This window comes from Neoarius graeffei, chromosome 19 (assembly GCF_027579695.1).
Source record: "Neoarius graeffei isolate fNeoGra1 chromosome 19, fNeoGra1.pri, whole genome shotgun sequence".
NCBI classification, from domain to species: domain Eukaryota; kingdom Metazoa; phylum Chordata; class Actinopteri; order Siluriformes; family Ariidae; genus Neoarius; species Neoarius graeffei.
The window spans coordinates 52,587,929-52,609,299 of NC_083587.1; the positions used below are offsets into that span (position 1 = coordinate 52,587,929).

Below are 21,371 nucleotides of genomic sequence, written 5' to 3' on the forward strand. Positions count from 1 at the left end.
CAAGCCATAATGAATAAAATATCTCTCCCAGAGAGTCCTTGCCACTGTGACAGCTGTCTGGTCCTTAGTAGGAAAGGCTTGTGCATAACGCGTGAAATGGTCAGTGACGACCAACACATTGCAAACATTTCGAGAGTCAGGCTCAATCGAAAGAAAATCTATGCACACCAAATCCATGGGTCCAGAACTCTGTATGTGGGAAAGAGGAGCAGCCCTCTGAGGCAACGTTTTCCGCTTGATGCAGCGCTCACATGTCTTACAGTATTTCTCTGCATCAAGCTTCATACGAGGCCAGTAAAACCTGTCCCGAACCAGACTATATGACTTGTCAAACCCCAAGTGGCCACTATCGTCGTGCAGCAGCTTAAAAACCAGACCATGGAATTGCTTAGGGAGCACCAGTTGTCTCACACACTGACCACCCTGCTTAACAGGCCTGTATAGCAGTCCCTTGTCAATAGACAGCTTTGCCCACTCCTTTTTCAGGATCTTAAAGTCAGGATGCCGCGTCAGGATACTACTAGCAGGCTTCTTCAGACTTATAGCTTGCCAGACATCTCCTATAACAGGGTCGCTTTTCTGAGCTTCTTGAAGCTCACTAGAACTAAAAGTAGGCAACTGATCAGGTGCTACAGCAGCAACATGACAGAATGCTGTTGGAACAGCTGACTCATGGCTGCAAATCTGATCAGCAACCCGGGGGAATGGAGAACAACCAGCTCTCTGTGTGGCCACCACCTGACAAATAGCTCGCACTCCAGGGGCGGGAATCTCTTGCCACTCATCGTCAAGGGACAGACTGACGTGAGGGCGTCGCGACAGTGCGTCAGCATCCATGTTCTTCCGCCCAGGCCTGTACTTCAGGCTGAAGTCGTAAGTGGACAATGCCGACAACCAGCGATGACCAGTGGCATCCAATGTGGCAGACTTGGTTATATAAGTCAGGGGGTTGTTGTCCGTCCTGACTTCAAAACTGGCTCCATAAAGGTAGTCATGCAGCCGATCCACAATAGCCCACTTCAAAGCTAAAAACTCCAGTTTGTGAGCTGGATAATTCTTCTCTGAAGGGGAAAGACTACGACTGATGAACGCCACAGGACGCAATCCTTCAACGTACTCTTGATAAAGGATACCACCTAGACCATCCAGGCTTGCATCCACATGCAAAACATATGGCTTTTGGGGGTCTGCAAAAGCTAGCACCGGGGCCTGAGTTAACCTTGACTTCAACTCCTGAAAAGCGGATTCGCACTGATCGCTCCATCTAGGGCCAAAAGGTTCAGAGGGCCGGAAAGAAGGTTTCGAGTCAGCAGCCTGTGAACTCGAGCTCTTCTTCCGAGGCAGACAGCCCTGAAGCAACTCGTTCAGCGGTCGGCATAATGTGGAAAAACCCTTCACAAAACGACGGTAATATCCACAAAAACCCAAAAATGACCGTAGCTCAGTGACAGTCTGTGGTCGAGGCCATGAAACAACAGCCTCTATTTTGGAGGGGTCAGTGGCTATGCCATCCTGTGAAACTATGTGCCCCACATAGTTCACAGACGTCCTGCCAAACTGACACTTATCCAACGAAAGTTTGAGACCTTCATCTCTCAACCTGTCCAGAACCTTTAAGAGTCTCTCCTCATGCTCCTCCAAGGTGCTACCAAAGACAATCAGGTCATCTAAATACACCAGAACCTCCAGAAAATTCATGTCTCCGACTGTCCGCTCCATGACTCTCTGGAATGTGGCAGGGGCACCACAGATTCCCTGAGGCATACGCTCAAACTGATAGAAACCTAAAGGACAGATGAACGCTGTCTTTTCTTTATCAGCCTCGCTCATGGGAATCTGGTAGTAGCCACTTCTCAAGTCCAACACCGAGAACCACTTACTACCAGAGAGACAATGGAGGGCGTCTTCGATCCTGGGAACTGTGTACTGGTCAGGGATGGTCCGCTGGTTAAGCGTTCTATAATCAATACACATCCTGACTTTACCTGACTTCTTGCGCACTACAACAATGGGCGAAGCATACGGACTCCGAGACTCCGAAATGATGCCATGATTCTGGAGTTCCAGCAAATGCTGACGCACATCCTCTAGATCAGCAGGAGCTAAACGTCGAGATCGCTCCCGAAAAGGCCGCGAGTCATTTAACCTGATTTCATGCTGAGTGCTTTTTGAGCAGCCTACATCCCACTCGCTACAAGAAAACACTTCCTTCCTCTGCAACATCTTCTCGCAGAGGCGATGTTTTGCCTCCTCTGGCATAGAAGAAGTGCCAAAATCAAAAGAAGCAGAAGTAAGCTCACCAGCAGCTATGGGACTGCAAGTGGACGGAAACTGTGGCACCATCTCTACAGGGTATATGTGAGCGAGGGGACTACCTCTCTTCACAAGAACATCCCTGGAAGAAACATTCCTCACATTTACCGTAATACGACGGCAGGACACCGCAGAGACTGGATGGACTTCAGGCCGAACCTCAAGCTCAGGGACAGATGTATCATCAGCACTAAAAGGCTGGTCTACCAGGACTAAAGAGTCATTGAGTTCACCAGGAAACTTGGGCAGTCCTGAAAGCTGCAGCTCCTGCCCAGGCTTTAAAACAACAGGCTTAGGTTTCGTGAACCACACAGTACCGTGTTTATTCACATCCTCCGGTGATACACCTGTGTGCTTAATGGACTCAAAAACCTCTTTTATCACCGGGTGTATGGTCAGCGTGTTAAGAAACCCGTCACCTGCCTGTTCACGACAAGAGTGGAACAACTTCTTCACTAAGTGAGTGTTTGTGCCTACCAAAATGGCTATACCCTCTTTTGTCTGAGGGTCAGGACACACAAGAGCTAAAGTGTCCACCACCTGAGGCACACCAGTGACCGCTTCAGTGAACTCAAGCCTAAGAGGTAAATATCCATCATATGGGTATTTGTGAGAGCTCAAACCCCATATTTCCAGATTTTCCACTGGCTGCAGTGGCAAATGCTTCAAATATGCATTATAAAAGCTATGATACAAGATGGTGACCTGAGAACCACTATCAAGCAGAGCTTTAGCATAAATACCTTCTATCTGCACGGGCACCTCAGCCGAGGGCCCCACTAACCCAGACGGCAGTTGTGATTGGCTGACTTTGATTGGAGGTGAACAATGAGCGGAACGTGTTTTGTGTGATGGAGCTCTGTGCCGTTCCTTCACTGAGCTCCGGGGAAGTTTCCCTGCTGCGTGACCCTCTTAAGCAGCTTCTGATTCACTACCCTCAAGTTCTCAGGGCGTGTGCACTCTCGCTTGGTGTGGCCGTCTTCTCCACACTTGTAACAAAAAATGGCAGGAACAGAAGAGGATGTCGTAGACTTCGGCAGGTTCGAAGAAACAGCCCTTGTGGGAACAGCTGGGGCTGTGGTTTCTGTGCTGTGGCTTACACCAAACTGTGAGACTTGAGGATTTTCAGGAGCCACGGTAGTAGCAGTCAAAAGTTTAGTTACTAAAGACGTCAGCTCCTTGACCTCTTTCCTCAGACTGTCAACCTCAGACGCCAGGGGAGTAACAGGCACATGAGGAAGAGCGACAGCAGCAGTCACAGGAACCTGGCAAAATGTAGATGAGGCCACAGAAACCTTTGCACTCTCCCTTGCACTTACCCAGTGCTCTTCCTCTCTCACATTTCGCATTAACTGGGAAAAAGAAGGCGGAGCTTGCAAAGTGTGCAGAAGTCGCACACGTAAAGCCACAATGTCAGTGGTGAGAGCACCCTTGAACAACTGCTCCAGACGTGCACGATTCAGGCCTGCAGCTTCAATCCCTCCTCTCAAAAGAGCACGGTGGAGAAGCTTGTCCAAGCGATACAAGAAAGCAGAAAGTTTCTCACCATCTTCTTGAAAAGTATGGCGAAACGATGCCATAAGGTCTGCCCCACTCTCAGTTGATCCATAAGTAGTGTCAAGAGCGGTTAAGTAATCAGTAGCAGTAGCAGATGGGCTACTGACTTTCAAAAACCTTACTATATCCGCAGCAGGCCCACGCAAACTCTCAACAATGCGCTGTCGCTTAGCAGCATCACTGCACTGCCACTCAGTAATCATCTGAGTAGCCTGCTCCATCCAGGCCTCATATTCTTCCTCGCCTGGGGGAACGGGCCGTAAACCGGAAAACAGCCTCAGTTTTCTATAGCCAGGCACATCAACAGATGCCTGGTTACAGCGATCAACGAGCTGGCCTATGGCATTCACAAGATCCATGCTGACATCAGGTTTAGGAGGCTGCGTGCCCAAAACAGCCTTCACATCACCCATAGACTTGCCTTCCTGCTGTAATAATGAAAATAGCTTGGCTTCGAATCCATCACTTTCAAGAACAGGACTAGCAGGCAGCAAACTACTCACTACATGAACAGCCCATGGACCTGCCTCACCTACAATTCCCACTTCAGGAGGGACAGAGCTCTGATCCAACTCAGCAGAAGTCTCGACTAAAATGTACAGGTGCCTACCAGTCTTGTCACCACGGCGACCGCGTATCCGGGTCCTACCCAGAACCTTAACTGTGCTGAGCACACGGCTAACCACATCATCAGTGGCCTCCAATGGCACTCTGCTAAGTAAAATGGCATGACACAACTCCACATTCTCCTCACGGCTCCACTCAACAGCCTGACTAAGGTCCATGTTTAAAAAAAAACTGCCCAGCAAACAGCAATAACTAACACAACACAAACACTAAGCAAAACACAGCGATCTACTTGTTCTGGTAAACAGGAAAATCCCAGCGGTGCCTCCAAAATGTAACCCCCTTTTTTTTTTTTTTTTTGGACAGGTGCTGATTACCCAGCACAGTAGGCTATAGGCTACTAAAGAGTTACCCTAAATCCCAATAAATAATGGCGCAACAGGGTCCTAAGTTCTCAGCGGTGGAGTGGTGAGCTGGCTGAGATTCCTGATACCATAAGGGTACAAGTATGAGTAGAGAGAGAGAATAATAAGCATAAATCTAATAAATGATAAATTTAACAGCGCGGTGCCTCCACTGCGAAAATACTACACTTACCTTTGAAGCTAGTGTATGGTGTATTTCCTCAGACTTTAAAATAACAGTAGCATGAGTGAAAGAACTAATAGCTAGTCTGCAGTGTGCATGTCAGAATGTTCAAATATAAACAACCAAATGAGCAGCCAATACACCCAAGATATAATTAAATAATAATGATTATATTTATTAATAAGCAATAATAATAATAATAATAATAATAATAATAGTATTTGACAATAAATGCTCCCAAAGAAGCATGCAATGTAATCAGCAAGAAAATAGTAACACCGGCACAAGAAGAGCGGAAACAATTAGCCTACATAATAGAGATGTTACAGATAGCACATCAACAGTGTGTATACCAGCAGTACATAGTAAGAAAATAAAACTGGGTAAAGTATCAAAAGAAAAGAAGTGGACAAGAAAGAAAAACGCGCGCGCAGTTGGGGCCCGTTGGTGCACAGGTGGCAGCTCTGTGAACTGCAGACAGAACAGCAACCGCTGCAATGCCCTTCTAAAACGCTGGCTATCCAGGCGAGACCAGAGGAACGCGTGTGTGTGTGTGTGTGTCAGTGTAAGTGTGGGTTCGCGTTACTCACAATCCACCGGTCAAACCAGACGGATCAGGTTACAGATGTCGGTACAGTCACGCAGCAGATGCTCCTGAGCAGAGGGCTAGCTATTGCTGTGGGTTAGCTCGCTCGAATAAGATGCTGCTCACCCCAAACCCCTCGGTAGCGGGCTGGGTCCCATCGCGAAGTGATGAAACATCTCAAAAAGCCCGCGAACTCGCGGGCATTAAACATATACCAATTACCATTGGCTGACATCAAAATTCAAATAAAACTACAACGAGCAAATAAGTCTGATTGGTCCGAATGCACAGAACGTCACAACACATCAGAACAGTGAAAATATTCCAAACCACAAGGCATTATGGTAAATGGAGTTAATTACACAGAAAATAGGGCAATCCAATATAGAGTATAAAATACAGTGTTATTTTAGAGGACCTTACACTAAGAAAAAACGACAAAATATATATCGTGATTGGTTACGAGTATACGGGCCCGATTTGATCGGTTCAAAATTCCCCGCACACATTTGCGAGACATCGTACACGTTCAGCCCAAATAGATGGTCACGTGTTCAAGATATCACGTGATATATACACACATAGCGAAGTATTAAATTTTGAATATTAGAATCAAAAAGGGATAATAATCCCAACTAGACAAATCAATAATAAGAATTGATTCTAATTTGTTCAGTCATTCTTAAAATTCAACTTGTTCCGGGATTCCGGACAAGCGATTTCTGTACCACTGACAATGCTATAATACTTTACCAAGCATTTTCAAAGCTGACACAATTACAGCCATAGCCTCGTTCCTCTTTTCCCATTTGCTGTAATCAGGTGAACTAATGTCATAAAGACAGGTGGACGCTTCCCAAAGTGACGAAGTTGTGTTTCCTGGTCTGCAGTCCACGTGTGATCAATCCTGGCACTCCAGTCGGCTGTTTGAAATTATCGTAACCGATGAGATTGTAGTAACAACACACACACTACCGATTGTGGTGCGTACAAGGAGATCGCGTCCGAAAATATCAAGACCAGTTTAATATGAACCGAGCAACTGAGAACCGATGAAATCGGCTACAAGGTGCCCCCGCACACATTTACAATTCACAAGCGATTTAACCGGCCCGACAAAATCGTAAGCGAATCGGGAAGGTGTGCGGTGGGCTTAAGGGTTGTTTTACAATCAAGCTAAAAATTACATTTAACACTTATTATCTTCAATATTAAAAGGCTTGACTAAATAAACTTGGTTGTTTATTGTAGCCCTGTGATAGCTCTATTTACCATGCAAAAAAAAAATTTGGTGATAACGTTATTTTTGGTGAATGTATGGCAATATATGTCATATTTAGCAAAATTACTCGTGTCATTTAGAAAAAGTGCTTTTTTTTGACCACAGGTAGCTCCAAAAGGGATGCACTTAAATCATTCTTTATACCATAAAACAAATATTTGGTTCCATATCATTGGAAACATAGTTAAGTTTTAATGTTGAATGCCAGTAAGTTTTCAGACTATTTTGATCAAATTAGTATGTAATTGTGTCAAAAAAAATGTCCTCTCCGAGACAGCTAATTTTTCAATATAAAATAACATCTCTAAAATGATTATTTTCATCCTAAAATGTGCTCAAGATATTGGGACATAAATATTAGAGACAACTAACACAAAGCTTACAGCCTTATATTTAAAAGCACTATGGAAGTAGTGGATTCTGAATTGTCAGAAAAAAGTCACTTCATTTGTTTCTCCCATCTTATAGCAGTTTACACAAAACTACCATACACACGTCAAAAAATTACCTGAAATCTGTTCTTTAACTTGTCCTTCACTTAAAAACTGGTACAAGAACCAGTTTGAATCAATTTGAATTTTGGACCCCTGTGACACAAACTTTGTACCCTGATTGTAAAACAACCCTTAACGTACTGTAATATTATATGGGCAAGCACTTATCCAACAACGCTAAAGCCATTGCTCTTACTACAGAAACGCTTTATTAAGATTGCTTCAAATGCGTCATATACATTCCGTTCAGCAAATTTGTTTCATGATTTAAAAGTATTAACAATATATGACATTAACAAATTACAGATTAGTCTTTTTGTTGGCAAAATCATCTATGGAAGTTCATGTTTACCAGCACATTACAGAGATGGCATCACATTTAACTCGGCTATCCACAAACACAACACAAGACAGTGCAATAACTTAAAGTGCCATTCCACCATTGGATGTATTATTTGGCATAAAATACAATATATTTTATGACAACATGACTAGACAGAGAAATCTTTTAGCTTCAAAATGATATATCAAACATAATTTTTTGACAACGACAAGTATATTAATTTTGCGACCAAAGTCACCTACCCTTTTAATTTCCGCGCGGTAGTGAAACGTGATGTCATCGGCAGGTTCCCCTTCTTGTGTACCACGTGTCGGTCTATTTTTAGACCAGGAAACCCCCAAAGTGAGAGAGTCATTTCTCCTCGTATATGGGGGCCAAAAAAATTGCGAAAAATTGAGTTAATCTTTCAGTTAGCTAGATTTATTGGTATTATTTTTATCACGTTCTATCCACCATTGCTGATATGTGCCACGTCACACGTCACGTGGTACACAAGAAGGGGAACCTGCCGATGACATCACGCGCGGAAATTAAAAGGGTAGGTGACTTTGGTCGCAAAATGAATATACTTGTCGTTGTCAAAAAACTATGTTTGATATATCATTTTGAAGCTAAAAGATTTCTCTATCTAGTGATGCCATTTATATATGTTGTCAAAATATATTGTATTTTATGCCAAAGAATACATCCAATGGTGGAATGGCACTTTAAGACCGATTCTAACCAAATCTAATCAGCGACAGTTTACTTTAATGTATAGAGGACCCTTTGTATGAAATAGTCTTAAAAAAAAAAACCCAACAATTACAAAACAGTACGTCTCTGCCCCTTTTCAAGAAGCAACTGACAAAGGAAATCTTGAATAATCCAACTACTAAATCGCACTGATCCATCTTTCCAAATCCTCATCAATAAATTGTTCATAATTGACGGTTTTCATGTTTAATATTAGATTTGTTTAGTAAGTCGATCTTTAGCTTAGCCCTATCATTTTTTCAGCAAATCGATGTTATTATTGTTATTTTACTTTTTTTTTTTTTTTTAACTTTATGCTTTATATAAGTTGACCCTAATATTGTCATTTTTATTTTGACAAGGGAGACCCTTGAAAAAACATCAGGTTTCAGGCCTCCCCTGCATGTCTTGTATTTGTTATATTTTGTTAAGCCAATTTTGTTCTTGGATGTGCAATAAACAATAAAACAAAACAAATACTAACACTTGTCAGTCTATGAATGATGTAATCATACGAAGTTGAAAGGACAAGACTAAATATTTTAAATAGGTTACAAATTTGTTTGTCTTTTTTTTTTTTTTTTTTAATTTGGCCAAGTATGTTCTCCAACTTATGTGTCTCTTTTCGCTGTTATCAGTTTCGCTTTGCTGATAGTTTTGACATTCTTCTGATGTTGGTTGGAACCATTATGGCCATTGGCAATGGAGCGGTACTTCCTGCTATGGTGATTGTATTTGGAGACATGACGAACAGCTTTGTGGTAGACAGTATGGCAGGGAACCTGCCTCCAAATATTACCTTACCGAGTGAGTCAAATAAACAATTTCTATGTGACTATGAGCATTTACTTTGACATATCTAGTGTCGTCATCTGGGAATCACTTTAGACAAAAAAGATGCACAACTTAAGACCATTTTTAAAACACATTTGTTGATCTATGAGCAATTAACACTTAAACACGTATCTCAATTTCTCATCCTAGACAACAGCTCCAATATAACACTTGGAGAAGAGATGACAAGGTACTGTAACAGGTTCCTCTTTGTGTATCCTTACATAAGCTGGTTCTGCATTAATGGTTTATGCATGAAAGGTTCATAGTCAACTACTGGCTACTTTTCTGCAGTTTACTATGTATTTTAGCACAATTGTACAGTATCTGTCACCTCAGTCGTGTAGTCAAATGTTAACTTGTGTTAAACTCCCCCTTTCAACTTTCTGGAAATGGCATGGTTTTTCATAGAAAGATGATTCAAAAAAGTACTTGATTTAGCCATTGTAGCTCGAAAGCAAACCTATCCTTTGCTGAGCTAATAAGTGATCAAAGTTCTTCCCTGAGTTCACGAGCAAACAAGAGTGGCTCGTACATTAAAAAATGTTTATATTCAGATATGTGCACATCCAGTTAGATTGCAGCTTTTGAGACCCTGAAGCTTTTGGCCAGGTAAGTGTACAGTAGGTATCAGTATGAAAGTAATATTAAAAAGAACCCAGGGATGTGCAGAGGGTTTACTGACTGTGGTCTTTTATAAACTCATACTTACACCGTATCTGTGCTCCTGCTCAGGTATGCCATTTACTACAGCATCATGGGAGCTGTAGTCCTATTTGCGGCTTACATGCAAGTGGCCTTCTGGACCCTGGCTGCAGGGCGACAAGTGAAGAGGCTCAGAAAGTTGTTCTTTCACTCCATCATCAAACAGGACATCGGCTGGTTTGACATCAACGAGACAGGACAACTCAATACACGACTCACAGAGTAAGACAAGGGGTTAAGTACCAGGAAAAACTATACAATTTTAGATAATTTAATTCGAACACACTATATTTATGTAGGAGTAAAAAAAAAAAGAAGGGACTCGTGTCATATACAGTGCCTTGCAACAGTATTCATCCCCCTTGGTGTTTGTCCTGTTTTGTTGCATTACAAGCTGGAATTAAAATGGATTTTTGGAGGGTTATCACTATTTGATTTACACAACATGCCTACCACTTTAAAGGTGAATTATTATTATTATTATTATTATTTTTTACTGTGACGCAAACAATGGGGGGGTGGCACGGTGGTGTAGTGGTTAGCGCTGTCGCCTCACAGCAAGAAGGTCCGGGTTCGAGCCCCGTGGCCGGCGAGGGCCTTTCTGTGCGGAGTTTGCATGTTCTCCCCGTGTCCGCGTGGGTTTCCTCCGGGTGCTCCGGTTTCCCCCACAGTCCAAAGACATGCAGGTTAGGTTAACTGGTGACTCTAAATTGACCGTAGGTGTGAATGTGAGTGTGAATGGTTGTCTGTGTCTATGTGTCAGCCCTGTGATGACCTGGCGACTTGTCCAGGGTGTACCCCGCCTTTCGCCCGTAGTCAGCTGGGATAGGCTCCAGCTTGCCTGCGACCCTGTAGAACAGGATAAAGCGGCTAGAGATAATGAGATGAGACAAACAATGGGGGGGGGGACAGAAATCTGGAGTGTGCATAGGTTTTTAACCCCTAAATAAGAGCTGGTCCAACCAGTTAACTTTATAAGTCACATATATTTAGTTGATTAAGATCCACTTGTGTGCAATCAAAGTGTCACATGATGTCCCAGTGGCTAGATGTGCTAAGCTAATAAAGATATACGCCAAGAGACTTGCAGCAAAAGGTGGCTCTATAAAGTAATGACTTTGGGGGATGAATACCTACTGTATGCACACTCCAGCTTTCTGGTTTTTTTTTTCCATCTTAATTATTGTGTCTCAATAAAAAAAAAAAAAAAAAAAAATTGCACCTTTAAAGTGGTAGGCATGTTGTGTAAATCAAATGGTGTTAAGGCTAAATCCCCCAAAATCCATTTTAATTCCAGCTTGTAATGCGACAAAACAGGACAAACACCAAGGGGGATGAATACTTTTGCAAGACACTGTAACTTAGTTCTCTCTTTGAACAATTCTGAATCAATGCACATATGTCCGTAAGATTTTTTTTTTTTAAGAATTAAAATGTCCACGTAATTCATAAAGGGCAAAGCAAACAGATTACCAGGCTAATTACAGTATTATACTCTGTGCTCTTTTCAGTGACATCTTGAAGATAAATGAAGGCATTGCAGACAAGCTGGGCACATTAATTCAGTCCCTCTCCACCTTTTTAACGGGCTTCATCATTGGGTTTTTTAAAGGCTGGAAGCTCACCCTGGTCATCGTCTCAATAAGTCCCCTGCTAGGTCTCTCGGCTGCTGCCATTGCCAAGGTGAGAGAATGTTACCAGATAGAAGAACAGAGATAGGAATAACATGATTCACTTTTGCATTGTAGTGTGTATATAAGGATGGGGAGGAGAGAACCTTTGGAATGTAAACTTTAGGGGAGATGTTTATACATTTTTCTAACTACCAAAACATTTCTCAGCGAATTAAGAACAGCATTTGAAGTGTCAAGGTTTGCCTGCTTCGTGTTTAGATAATGACCACATTCACGTCGAGGGAGCAGACAGCATATGCGAAAGCTGGAGCTGTAGCTGAAGAGGTGCTATCTTCCATCAGAACTGTCTTTGCTTTTGGAGGACAGAAGAAGGAAATAAAGAGGTGCGTTTCTTTAAATCCAATACGTGGTGGTGCGATCAAAAAGTTCCGGGACTGTTCCTGTTGCGAATTAACAGAGTGCGGCACGGTTATGCTCACGCAGCAGGAGTGAGCAGTAACGTTCATTAGTCGTTATGACATCGCCACATGACATCGTGCTGTCAACATCGGGACCTGTGTTGCATGTGTTTTTTGTGACAACGTGCATGTGCACATTTGCAATTTTACACAGAGAGCAAACGTTAATGTCTGTCAAATTCAGGAAATCCGTAATGGAGACCCTTGAAATGCTTGAGTAAGCCTACAGCAATGAGACAATGAGCCAGGCAAGGTGTTTTGAGTGGCATACGCGTTTCAACAGGGGAAGAAATCAGAGTGATCCGATGATCCTGACGCACGATGCGCTCAATTTCTTGATCATTTTTTGAGGGTTGTGCTCATGAAGCATTTCAAAGGTCTCCAGAATTTGATGTTTGATCTCTGCTCAAGTTTGAGGTCCATAGTAAACCTCGTATCTGTGGAATGTTCAGACCAGTAAAAGTGTGTCTAAGCAAAGACATGATATATTTAACAGTTATTCCACGAAATTATGTCGGATATGTGCTGATAGCTATATATAGGGTTATAAACCATATACCATGAAATTGAGTGGATTAACTGTTTTATTCTATCCACATTCACTGAATTTTGGGAAACAGAGCATTTTTATTTTTTGCAAATTGTATCAATAAAAACTTTATACAAAGCGTCCAAAATCATTTCCACTTAGAATGTAAACCAACCGGCGAAATGACAGTAACAATTTGTGAAAAATGCTATAATAATTCTTGAAAAATAAAAAAAAGATGCATGTTCTTACCATCAAATATGTTTATTCCATGGTTTTTTTTTTTTTGTATTTTTGGGGTTTTATTTTTGAGTAGAGTTTTTATTTCGTCCTCGGATGGTTCAGCAAAATGCGCCGCCATTTTGTTCTTCTCTTTAAAAACCATTGGGGTTTTTTGTTTGTTTGTTTGTTTGTTTACTTAGGTGCATTATCGCTAGCCTGGGAAATCCCATGCTGCTTTGCACAATCGTTCCGATCTGAAAAGACAGCATGGAAACTATGGTGTAAAGGCTCGCCTGAGTTAGGGAGCCAATCAGAGAGTGGGGAGGGGTGGAAAGACGGTGACGCATACTACTCGACAAACGGAAGCTTGTAGTTTATTTGGGACTGTTTACGGATCACATTTAACATGGCGGCGAGCGATACGAACCAAACTAACCAAACCAGCTTCTCTCATATTTGTCTTGCACAAACGGCAGTAATCGTTCGGTGCCATTGTTTTCCTATTTTTGTTTTGCCTTCTCTTTCTCTTTCCTTCTCTTCTTCGCCTCTTCGTCGCTCTAACTACGTCACCGGGTACAACTGCCATGATTGGCCATGGGCTACGTATACGCCAAATGATAGACTTTCGCAACGTCCAATAAACGGCCATTGACAATCGTAAACCACACCTCCCCTACGAGAAATTCAATAGGCAGATTCCAGACCATATTTCACTTGTGATATGGTCTGGTGTTAACCAGACTACATTACCGCCACCAACTGGGCCAGAGTGTGGAACAAGAGATACTGGGGGGGGGGGGACACGACTATATTCTTTTAGCCATTTTTATTTCTTTTAAATACTTGATAAAGCCACCATTTTGGTTTTTCTCTACTCATGGTATATGAGCTGATAGCCTAGTAGTGGAGTAGCCAATCAGAGCGCGCGATTGCTCATATCCAGTGAATGTGGATAGAATAAATGTAGATATAACTGTATGTACAAGGCAAAACTAGTAAGTAAAGTCATAGCTCAAAAGTGTCTAGGTACACTTAAATCATATTTGAATCGCAGACAAATCAACTTTAACATAGTAAAGTGGTAAAGTTATTATCTCTTGTAGTTGCACATTATCTGTGCTTTGTGCTTCTGCATTTGTGACAGCCTGGGAAAACCCTTTAGATGGTGAAATTTTGATATTTATTTTCTACTGTATGTATAGTTTTGAAAACCCAACTCTGTTTCCTGAACTGAACGGTTTCTATTTTAATGTACTCTATCGCAGCCACAAGTAAAATCTTAGCATTTCAAAACCTAGTTAGCCCAAAAAGTGAAAGAGTGGTTTTACATTTAATAATTCCATTCTGACTGCAGTATAGGAGCATCATGGATAGTATTGTGACAGCAGGTATTAATCGCAAACTGGTTTTTGTAATTGATTAGGCTTATGCCCATTTCACATCCTTAGCTATTCAACACCGTGATCCAAACATGACATTCACTTGCTAGTTTTTAGACATCTTTAGACAGACATGCTATTTTACCACCACGTTTATTAAACTACCACCTTACTCGGCATGTTCTGTGTAGGAAGACTTGAGAGTAAATCAAAAATATTTTAAGTGATGAGTAATTTAGTTTCCTAAAATTCCTAAAGTTGAGGTGTTAAAGTATGTAACTGGCAAACCATTGATGCAACCATTCAAATATCATTTGAGGCTCCTTAATCATCTTTGTGTTACCAGTTACTTGACCAGCTCTGACTTCCTGACAGGTATGAGAAAAACCTGGAAAATGCCAAGAACTGTGGTATAAAAAAAGCCCTTACAGTAAACATCGCAGTGGGTTTCACATACTTCATGATCTACATATCCTACTCTCTGGCCTTCTGGTATGGCAGCACGTTGATTTTCTCTGGAGAATATGACATCGGAACACTTCTGACAGTGAGTATATGGTTTATTATTCTATCCACGTTCACTGGATATGAGCAATCACGCTCTCTGATTGGCTACTCTACTACTAGGCTATCAGCTCATGTACCGTGAGTAGAGGAAAAAAAAAATGGTGGAGCTTGTTGCTGAACCAATCAAGGACGAAATAAGAACTCTAAAACTAAATCCCAAAAAATACATTAAAAAAAAAAGAAACAAAATGTGGGATAAAAGTATTTGATGTTAAGAACAGGGTTTTTTTTTAAATTTTTCAAGAATTATTATTATTATTATTATTATTATTATAGCATTTTTCACAAATCACTCCTGTCATTTCACCGGTTTGTTTACAATCTCATCTCATCTCATTATCTCTAGCCGCTTTATCCTGTTCTACAGGGTCGCAGGCAAGCTGGAGCCTATCCCAGCTGACTACAGGTGAAAGGCGGGGTACACCCTGGACAAGTCGCCAGGTCATCACAGGGCTGACACATAGACACAGACAACCATTCACACTCACATTCACACCTACGGTCAATTTAGAGTCACCAGTTAACCTAACCTGCATGTCTTTGGACTGTGGGGGAAACCGGAGCACCCGGAGGAAACCCACGCGGACACGGGGAGAACATGCAAACTCCACACAGAAAGGCCCTCGCCGGCCACGGGGCTCGAACCCGGACCTTCTTGCTGTGAGACGACAGCGCTAACCACTACACCACCGTGCCGCTTGTTTACATTCTAAGAGGAAATTATTTCATCAGATGTTTTGTGTAAAGTTTTTAATTTATTGAATTTGCAAAAAATAAAAATGCTCCGTTTCTCAAAATCCAGTGAATGTGGATAGAATAAAACAGTTATTCCACTCAATCTCCTCGTACATGGCTTATAGCCGCTATCAGCTCGTGTACGACTCGATTTCATGGAATAACTGTTAAATATATTCAGTCACCTGACTGTTATATCCATGAATTTAAAAAGGATAGTCAGTCACTGTTGGTCATTATGACAAGATTGTGTTTTTTATATATAGTATCAGAAATGAATAGGCCGGGTAAACTGAACACTCAGCTAAACACTTAAAATTGTGTACATTACAAGATTTCATAGCATGATACAGATACAGATTTTCTGAAAAGAAATTTCACTGTCCAGTCTACAAAATTGTTAACTCAGTCATAACCACATAAAGAAGCAGAAACAGCCACATTTTCTGTTCCTCATTTAGGTTTTTTTTGCCGTTGTGATTGGAGCATTCGGCCTTGGCCAGACCACTCCCAACATCCAAGCGTTCTCTACTGCACGAGGGGCTGCTCACAAGGTTTTTAGCATCATCGATCATGTGAGTAACACCTCCTACTGACCTTGTGCTTTCTCACGTAGACAATACATCATACAAAACCACAGACACTGAACTAACTCTTACTCTGATATTCTTCACACTGATGAACTAGCTCTGGGCAGTTTTGTTCCATCACCGTCCATCAGTAAGAGGGTCTAATTAGCGTTGTGCACACATTTGGGATATTTTATTTATAGTTCATTTTTCTTCTGGCATTCACACTGCAAAAAATAAAAATCTTAGGAAGTTTATTTGTCTATTTTCAAGTCAAAACATCTAGCCACCCTTATTATAAGACATAATTGCCCAAGAAGCAAAACCTCATTTAGCTAGAAAGGCTAGTTTTTAGACAGTCCATCATGAAAATCTTGTATAGACAAAATGTCTTGAAAGTCTTATTTGGAGCACCTTTGAAAATAAAACAAGTTTTTTTTTTTTAAACAAGTAAGTACATTTTGGATATTTGTCAAATGCGGTTCATCTTGTTTCAAGAAAAAAAAAACCAAAGTACCGTATGCTTGTTTTGGGAATAAATGAACTTTACTGAAATCTTTGAATCTAGTGCCCCCAAAACGCATTGTCGTGGTTCAGGTGGATAAGGTGCCATACCATAAATCCGGGGACCCGGGTTCGATTCCGATCTGAGGTCATTTCCCAATCTCTCCCCGTCTCTCTCCCGCTCATTTCCTGTCTCTACACTGTCCTATCCAATAAAGGTGGAAAAGGCCCAAAAAAAAATCTTAAAAAAAAAAAATGACTTGAATGGCTAAATGTAAGAAGTACGATCTTGTTGTTATAAGAACTATTTTGATTATTTTGAGTTAATCAGATCTCGCATAATAAGTTCCCCAATCTTATTTTGGAATTATTTCATCTAAAAACAGGTTAGATTTTTCATCTTACTTTAAGAAATCTGACCAAGTCAAATTTGACTAGTTCCATTGGCAGATTTTTTTCACCTGATTCAAGCAAATATGCTTTGTTTTAATCTTTTATTTCTTATTTTTGAAAGGCCATTTTTTGCAGTGCAGGTTTTAATTTCAGTCCTAAAGGAATCGTAATAACAAATTCTTAAAATCGAGCAAATTTTTCAAGTTTAAGCAAAAGGAAAACTACTGCTGCATTTTTAATATTGGTCCTGAGTTATAATGCCAGATGTCAAAGATTATACCAAATGTAAACCTACAGTAGGACTAAAGTACAGAAACAGGAAGTCAAACAGAGTAATTACTTTTCCAGCAATTACAAGGGAAGCTGGAAGAACACTTACTATATACAATATTCTAGCACAGAGAACTGGAGGACATCTTGCCCGGGACTTCCCACTTCCTGTCTCTTGCTTCTTCCCAGTACGGAAGAAGAGGTCAGGGTGTGGGATTAGTGTATGCTCAAGCATTCACACAAATACGTATACACACTTTTTATTTCATGGCCAATTTTTCAGTTATAATAAACTTTCAGGGAACAAACAGGGGCTTTGAGGAACAAAAAAAAAAAAAATTCCAAAACACATCTGACCCTATCCAAACAAATTCAAACCTGGTGTGAGATCTTCCTGCCATTGTTTCAGTGGCACCATGAACTCGAGACCAGAGCTGGTCTCCTACTGAGTGCTGAACAACACTCAGTCCAAACAAGCTTCCATTAGGTGTGCCTTTGGTCTGGAGCTAAAAAACATGAAATATTTTATTAATTATTTGTTTTGGAGTTTTTGTTTTCATATGGGGAAGTCAAGCACTCCTGTATTTTGTCCACAGAAACCCAGCATCAACAGTTTCTCAGATGAAGGCTACAAACTCGACATGGTGAAAGGAAACATTGAGTTCAAAGACATTCATTTCAGCTACCCCTCGCGACAGGATGTGAAAGTACATTCAAGCTTCTACTTAGTCAAATGTTAACAGGCTTAAAGGAAAAAAAGAAGGTTCAGAGCACCTGTTTCTTGTGTTTGTAGGTCCTAAATAGCATGAATCTGAAGGTTAGCAGTGGACAGACTATTGCTCTTGTAGGTAGCAGTGGTTGTGGTAAAAGTACAACAGTCCAACTGCTTCAGCGCTTCTACGACCCCCAAGAAGGAACAGTAAGTGTGGGCAGAGAAAGAGACGGTGTCACAATAAAAGGGGTAGCACTTTCTCAACCCTTCCTCATCTCAACTCGCTTTCTTTCTCTAGGTGAATATAGATGGCCATGACATTCGCACTCTGAATGTGCGCCGTCTCAGGGAGATGATTGGCGTCGTGAGCCAGGAGCCTGTTCTTTTCGCCACCACAATTGCCGAGAACATTCGATATGGCCGTGAGGATGTAACGCAGGAGGAGATAGAGCGGGCCACACGCGAGGCCAACGCCTATGATTTCATCATGAAACTTCCTGATGTAAGACCTCCTGAGAATATTCAATGACAAAAATAAGCAGGAAACCATAATAAGAGAAGAGCCTGTTCTTCAAAGGACTAATTGGGAAAGATGAATGAAGTGCCTGGCAGCAATGACATTAGGCATAAATAAGCTCGATTAGGTTCTGTTCATTTCGTATGTGTGCACTAATAAAGCATCATTTTCAGAAATTTGAGACTCTGGTGGGAGACAGAGGCACTCAGATGAGTGGAGGACAGAAACAGAGAATTGCCATCGCCCGAGCTCTCGTGCGCAACCCCAAGATCCTCCTATTAGACGAGGCAACATCAGCTCTGGACACAGAAAGTGAAGCAATTGTACAAGCAGCCCTGGATAAGGTAACCATACAAACAAAACCACTTTATTCCATTTTTGGAGGTGTAGCAAGCTGGATCATGGTAGCATTTTACCCAGAGCTGTTTGTAAGTGAGGCGGAACCCAATTTGACAATCTTTGTCATGCAAAATGTTTATCTAGATATCCTTCATGATGGAATGAAATAAGCCCTGAAATTCAAACGATCACAGTTATTCATCAAACACAGAGACTGGTTGACCATTTCTGATGCTCGCACTTATTGTGCGGTCTACAGCAGTCAGTCAATGAATGATTGGATTGCCAAGGCAAATTAGCCATCACCCTAGCAACATTTGGAGCATGTGGTCAGACAGACAGGCAGGCAATTGTTCAGAAGACATATAGTATATCTCATCTCAACTCATTATCTCTAGCCGCTTTATCCTGTTCTACAGGGTCGCAGGCAAGCTGGAGCCTATCCCAGCTGACTACGGGCGAAAGGCGGGGTACACCCTGGACAAGTCGCCAGGTCATCACAGGGCTGACACATAGACACAGACAACCATTCACACTCACATTCACACCTACGGTCAATTTAGAGTCACCAGTTAACCTAACCTGCATGTCTTTGGACTGTGGGGGAAACCGGAGCACCCGGAGGAAACCCATGCGGACACGGGGAGAACATGCAAACTCCACATGTAGTATATTTTAGTTTTAATCTCCTTTCATTGCTTATGTGTTTGCTGACAACAGTGAGCCACAAGATAATCTTTCAAGTTTGATACATTCGATGTAGCATGTGTTTCTGATCTGCATTACTATCTTATCGGGAGTTATAGTGCCTCTCAACAGCATAGCTAACATGTGATGGACAGGCTAGTGAGCAGAAATTGGAAAAAATAAAAAGCATAAAGTTCACTTGTAATCAAAGAAAGCATGTTTGGCATAATAAGCTTTATACATGGATTTGGTGCAGGTGAGACTTGGCAGGACAACCATCATCGTGGCCCACCGTTTGTCCACCATCCGTAACGCTGACGTCATTGCCGGATTCCAAAACGGGAATGTCGTAGAGCTCGGCACACATGACGAACTGATGGAGAAAAAAGGAGTGTACCATTCACTGGTCACTATGCAGGTGAGCTGATCTCTGGTAGCTCAAGAGAGCATGATTGACGTAGTTCACACATAGTTATCTGTAAAGTATATATTATACATACATTAATGTGTCAAAACATCATGGAAATAAAATCCAATTTGATCCTTCAGACATTTAATAGCACAGAAGGCACAGATTTAAAAGCAGAGGAGGCAGAGCTGGATGAGAAGAGCCCCACTACGTCTTTGATGGAACATACACTCTACAGACAGAAATCCAAGAGTTTTATTGACTCAGAGAAAGGCCAGGAAGAAGTACACAAAGATTCAGTACAGGTGAAACAACCAGCAATGTACATTTAACAGTTATTCCATGAAATTGAGTCGTCCGCGAGGTGATAATGGCTATAAGTCATGTACAACGAGCTTGAATGGAATAACTGTTTTATTCTATCCACATTCACTGGATTTTGAAAAACGGAGTATTTTTATTTTTTGCAAATTCGATAAATAAAAACTTTATACAAAACGTCTGACAATCATTTCCGCTTAGAATGTAAACAAACTGGCAAAACGACAGGAGCAATTTGTGAAAAATGCTATAATAATTCTTGAAAAAATAAAAAAAGATCCATTCTTACTATCAAATACTTTTATTCCATATTTTGCTGCTTTTTATTTTTTGGGGTTTTGTTTTCGGGTAGAGTTTTTATTTCGTCCTCGGTTGGTTATTTTTCTCTACTCGCGGTATATGAGCTGATCTCCTAGTAGTAGAGTAGCCAATCAGAGCGCGCGATTGCTCGTATCCAGTGAAATGTGGATAGAATAATTCACAATATACATTTATTTTTGGCTTGTCTCATTTTTAGGAAGAGAAAATATGACCTTATGTTTTCGATTATATACTGATGACGATATAAAGCTTCACACCGTATTTTGTCTCTCTCTGTAGGAGGAAAAGGTCCCAGAAGTGTCATTCTTCAAAGTACTGAGTCTGAATAAGGCTGAATGGCCTTACATGGTGGTGGGAATCTTCTGTGCGATTATCAATGGAGGCCTGCAGCCTGCTTTTGCTGTTATCTTCTCCAAAATCATTGCTGTAGGACACACGCACAGGCAGTTATTAATACCAAAGATAAATATTTTTTAAAAATCAGTGTGCTGATGGATTCCTACTCTTCTCTCCCTTTCTCCTCTCAGGCATTTGCTGAAATAGATATAGACGTTAAAAGGGAAAAAGCGAATCTCTTCTCATTGTTGTTTGCGATCATTGGGGTGATTTCCTTCATCGCTCTTTTCTTACAGGTGCGGTAGTATAAGCCTTCGAAAACTTCACTGTTCTTGGCAAAAGTTCATGTTAATGAGCTTATTGTCTTCAATTTTATCACTTAAAGTACCAAATGTCACCTTCAGGTCATTCATTTACAGACATGTGTGAGTAAGGCAAGAGAGCATGTGAAATTAAAAGTACATT

At 41.3% G+C, this 21,371-nt stretch overlaps 1 protein-coding gene across 1 annotated transcript in view; it reads left to right on the forward strand.

Moving 5' to 3' along the window:
- abcb4 (ATP-binding cassette, sub-family B (MDR/TAP), member 4) overlaps positions 1-21,371 on the forward strand; it is a 64,845-nt gene that overhangs the window by 11,089 nt on the left and 32,385 nt on the right. The window contains exons 4-18 of the mRNA XM_060900265.1: positions 9,104-9,272; positions 9,450-9,489; positions 10,035-10,226; positions 11,516-11,687; positions 11,897-12,021; positions 14,602-14,773; positions 15,990-16,103; positions 17,861-17,971; positions 18,058-18,183; positions 18,275-18,478; positions 18,667-18,837; positions 19,776-19,937; positions 20,069-20,233; positions 20,850-20,996; positions 21,098-21,202. Coding sequence (XP_060756248.1) covers positions 9,104-9,272; positions 9,450-9,489; positions 10,035-10,226; positions 11,516-11,687; positions 11,897-12,021; positions 14,602-14,773; positions 15,990-16,103; positions 17,861-17,971; positions 18,058-18,183; positions 18,275-18,478; positions 18,667-18,837; positions 19,776-19,937; positions 20,069-20,233; positions 20,850-20,996; positions 21,098-21,202 — 2,175 coding nt within the window. The remainder of the gene's footprint in view (positions 1-9,103; positions 9,273-9,449; positions 9,490-10,034; positions 10,227-11,515; positions 11,688-11,896; positions 12,022-14,601; positions 14,774-15,989; positions 16,104-17,860; positions 17,972-18,057; positions 18,184-18,274; positions 18,479-18,666; positions 18,838-19,775; positions 19,938-20,068; positions 20,234-20,849; positions 20,997-21,097; positions 21,203-21,371) is intronic.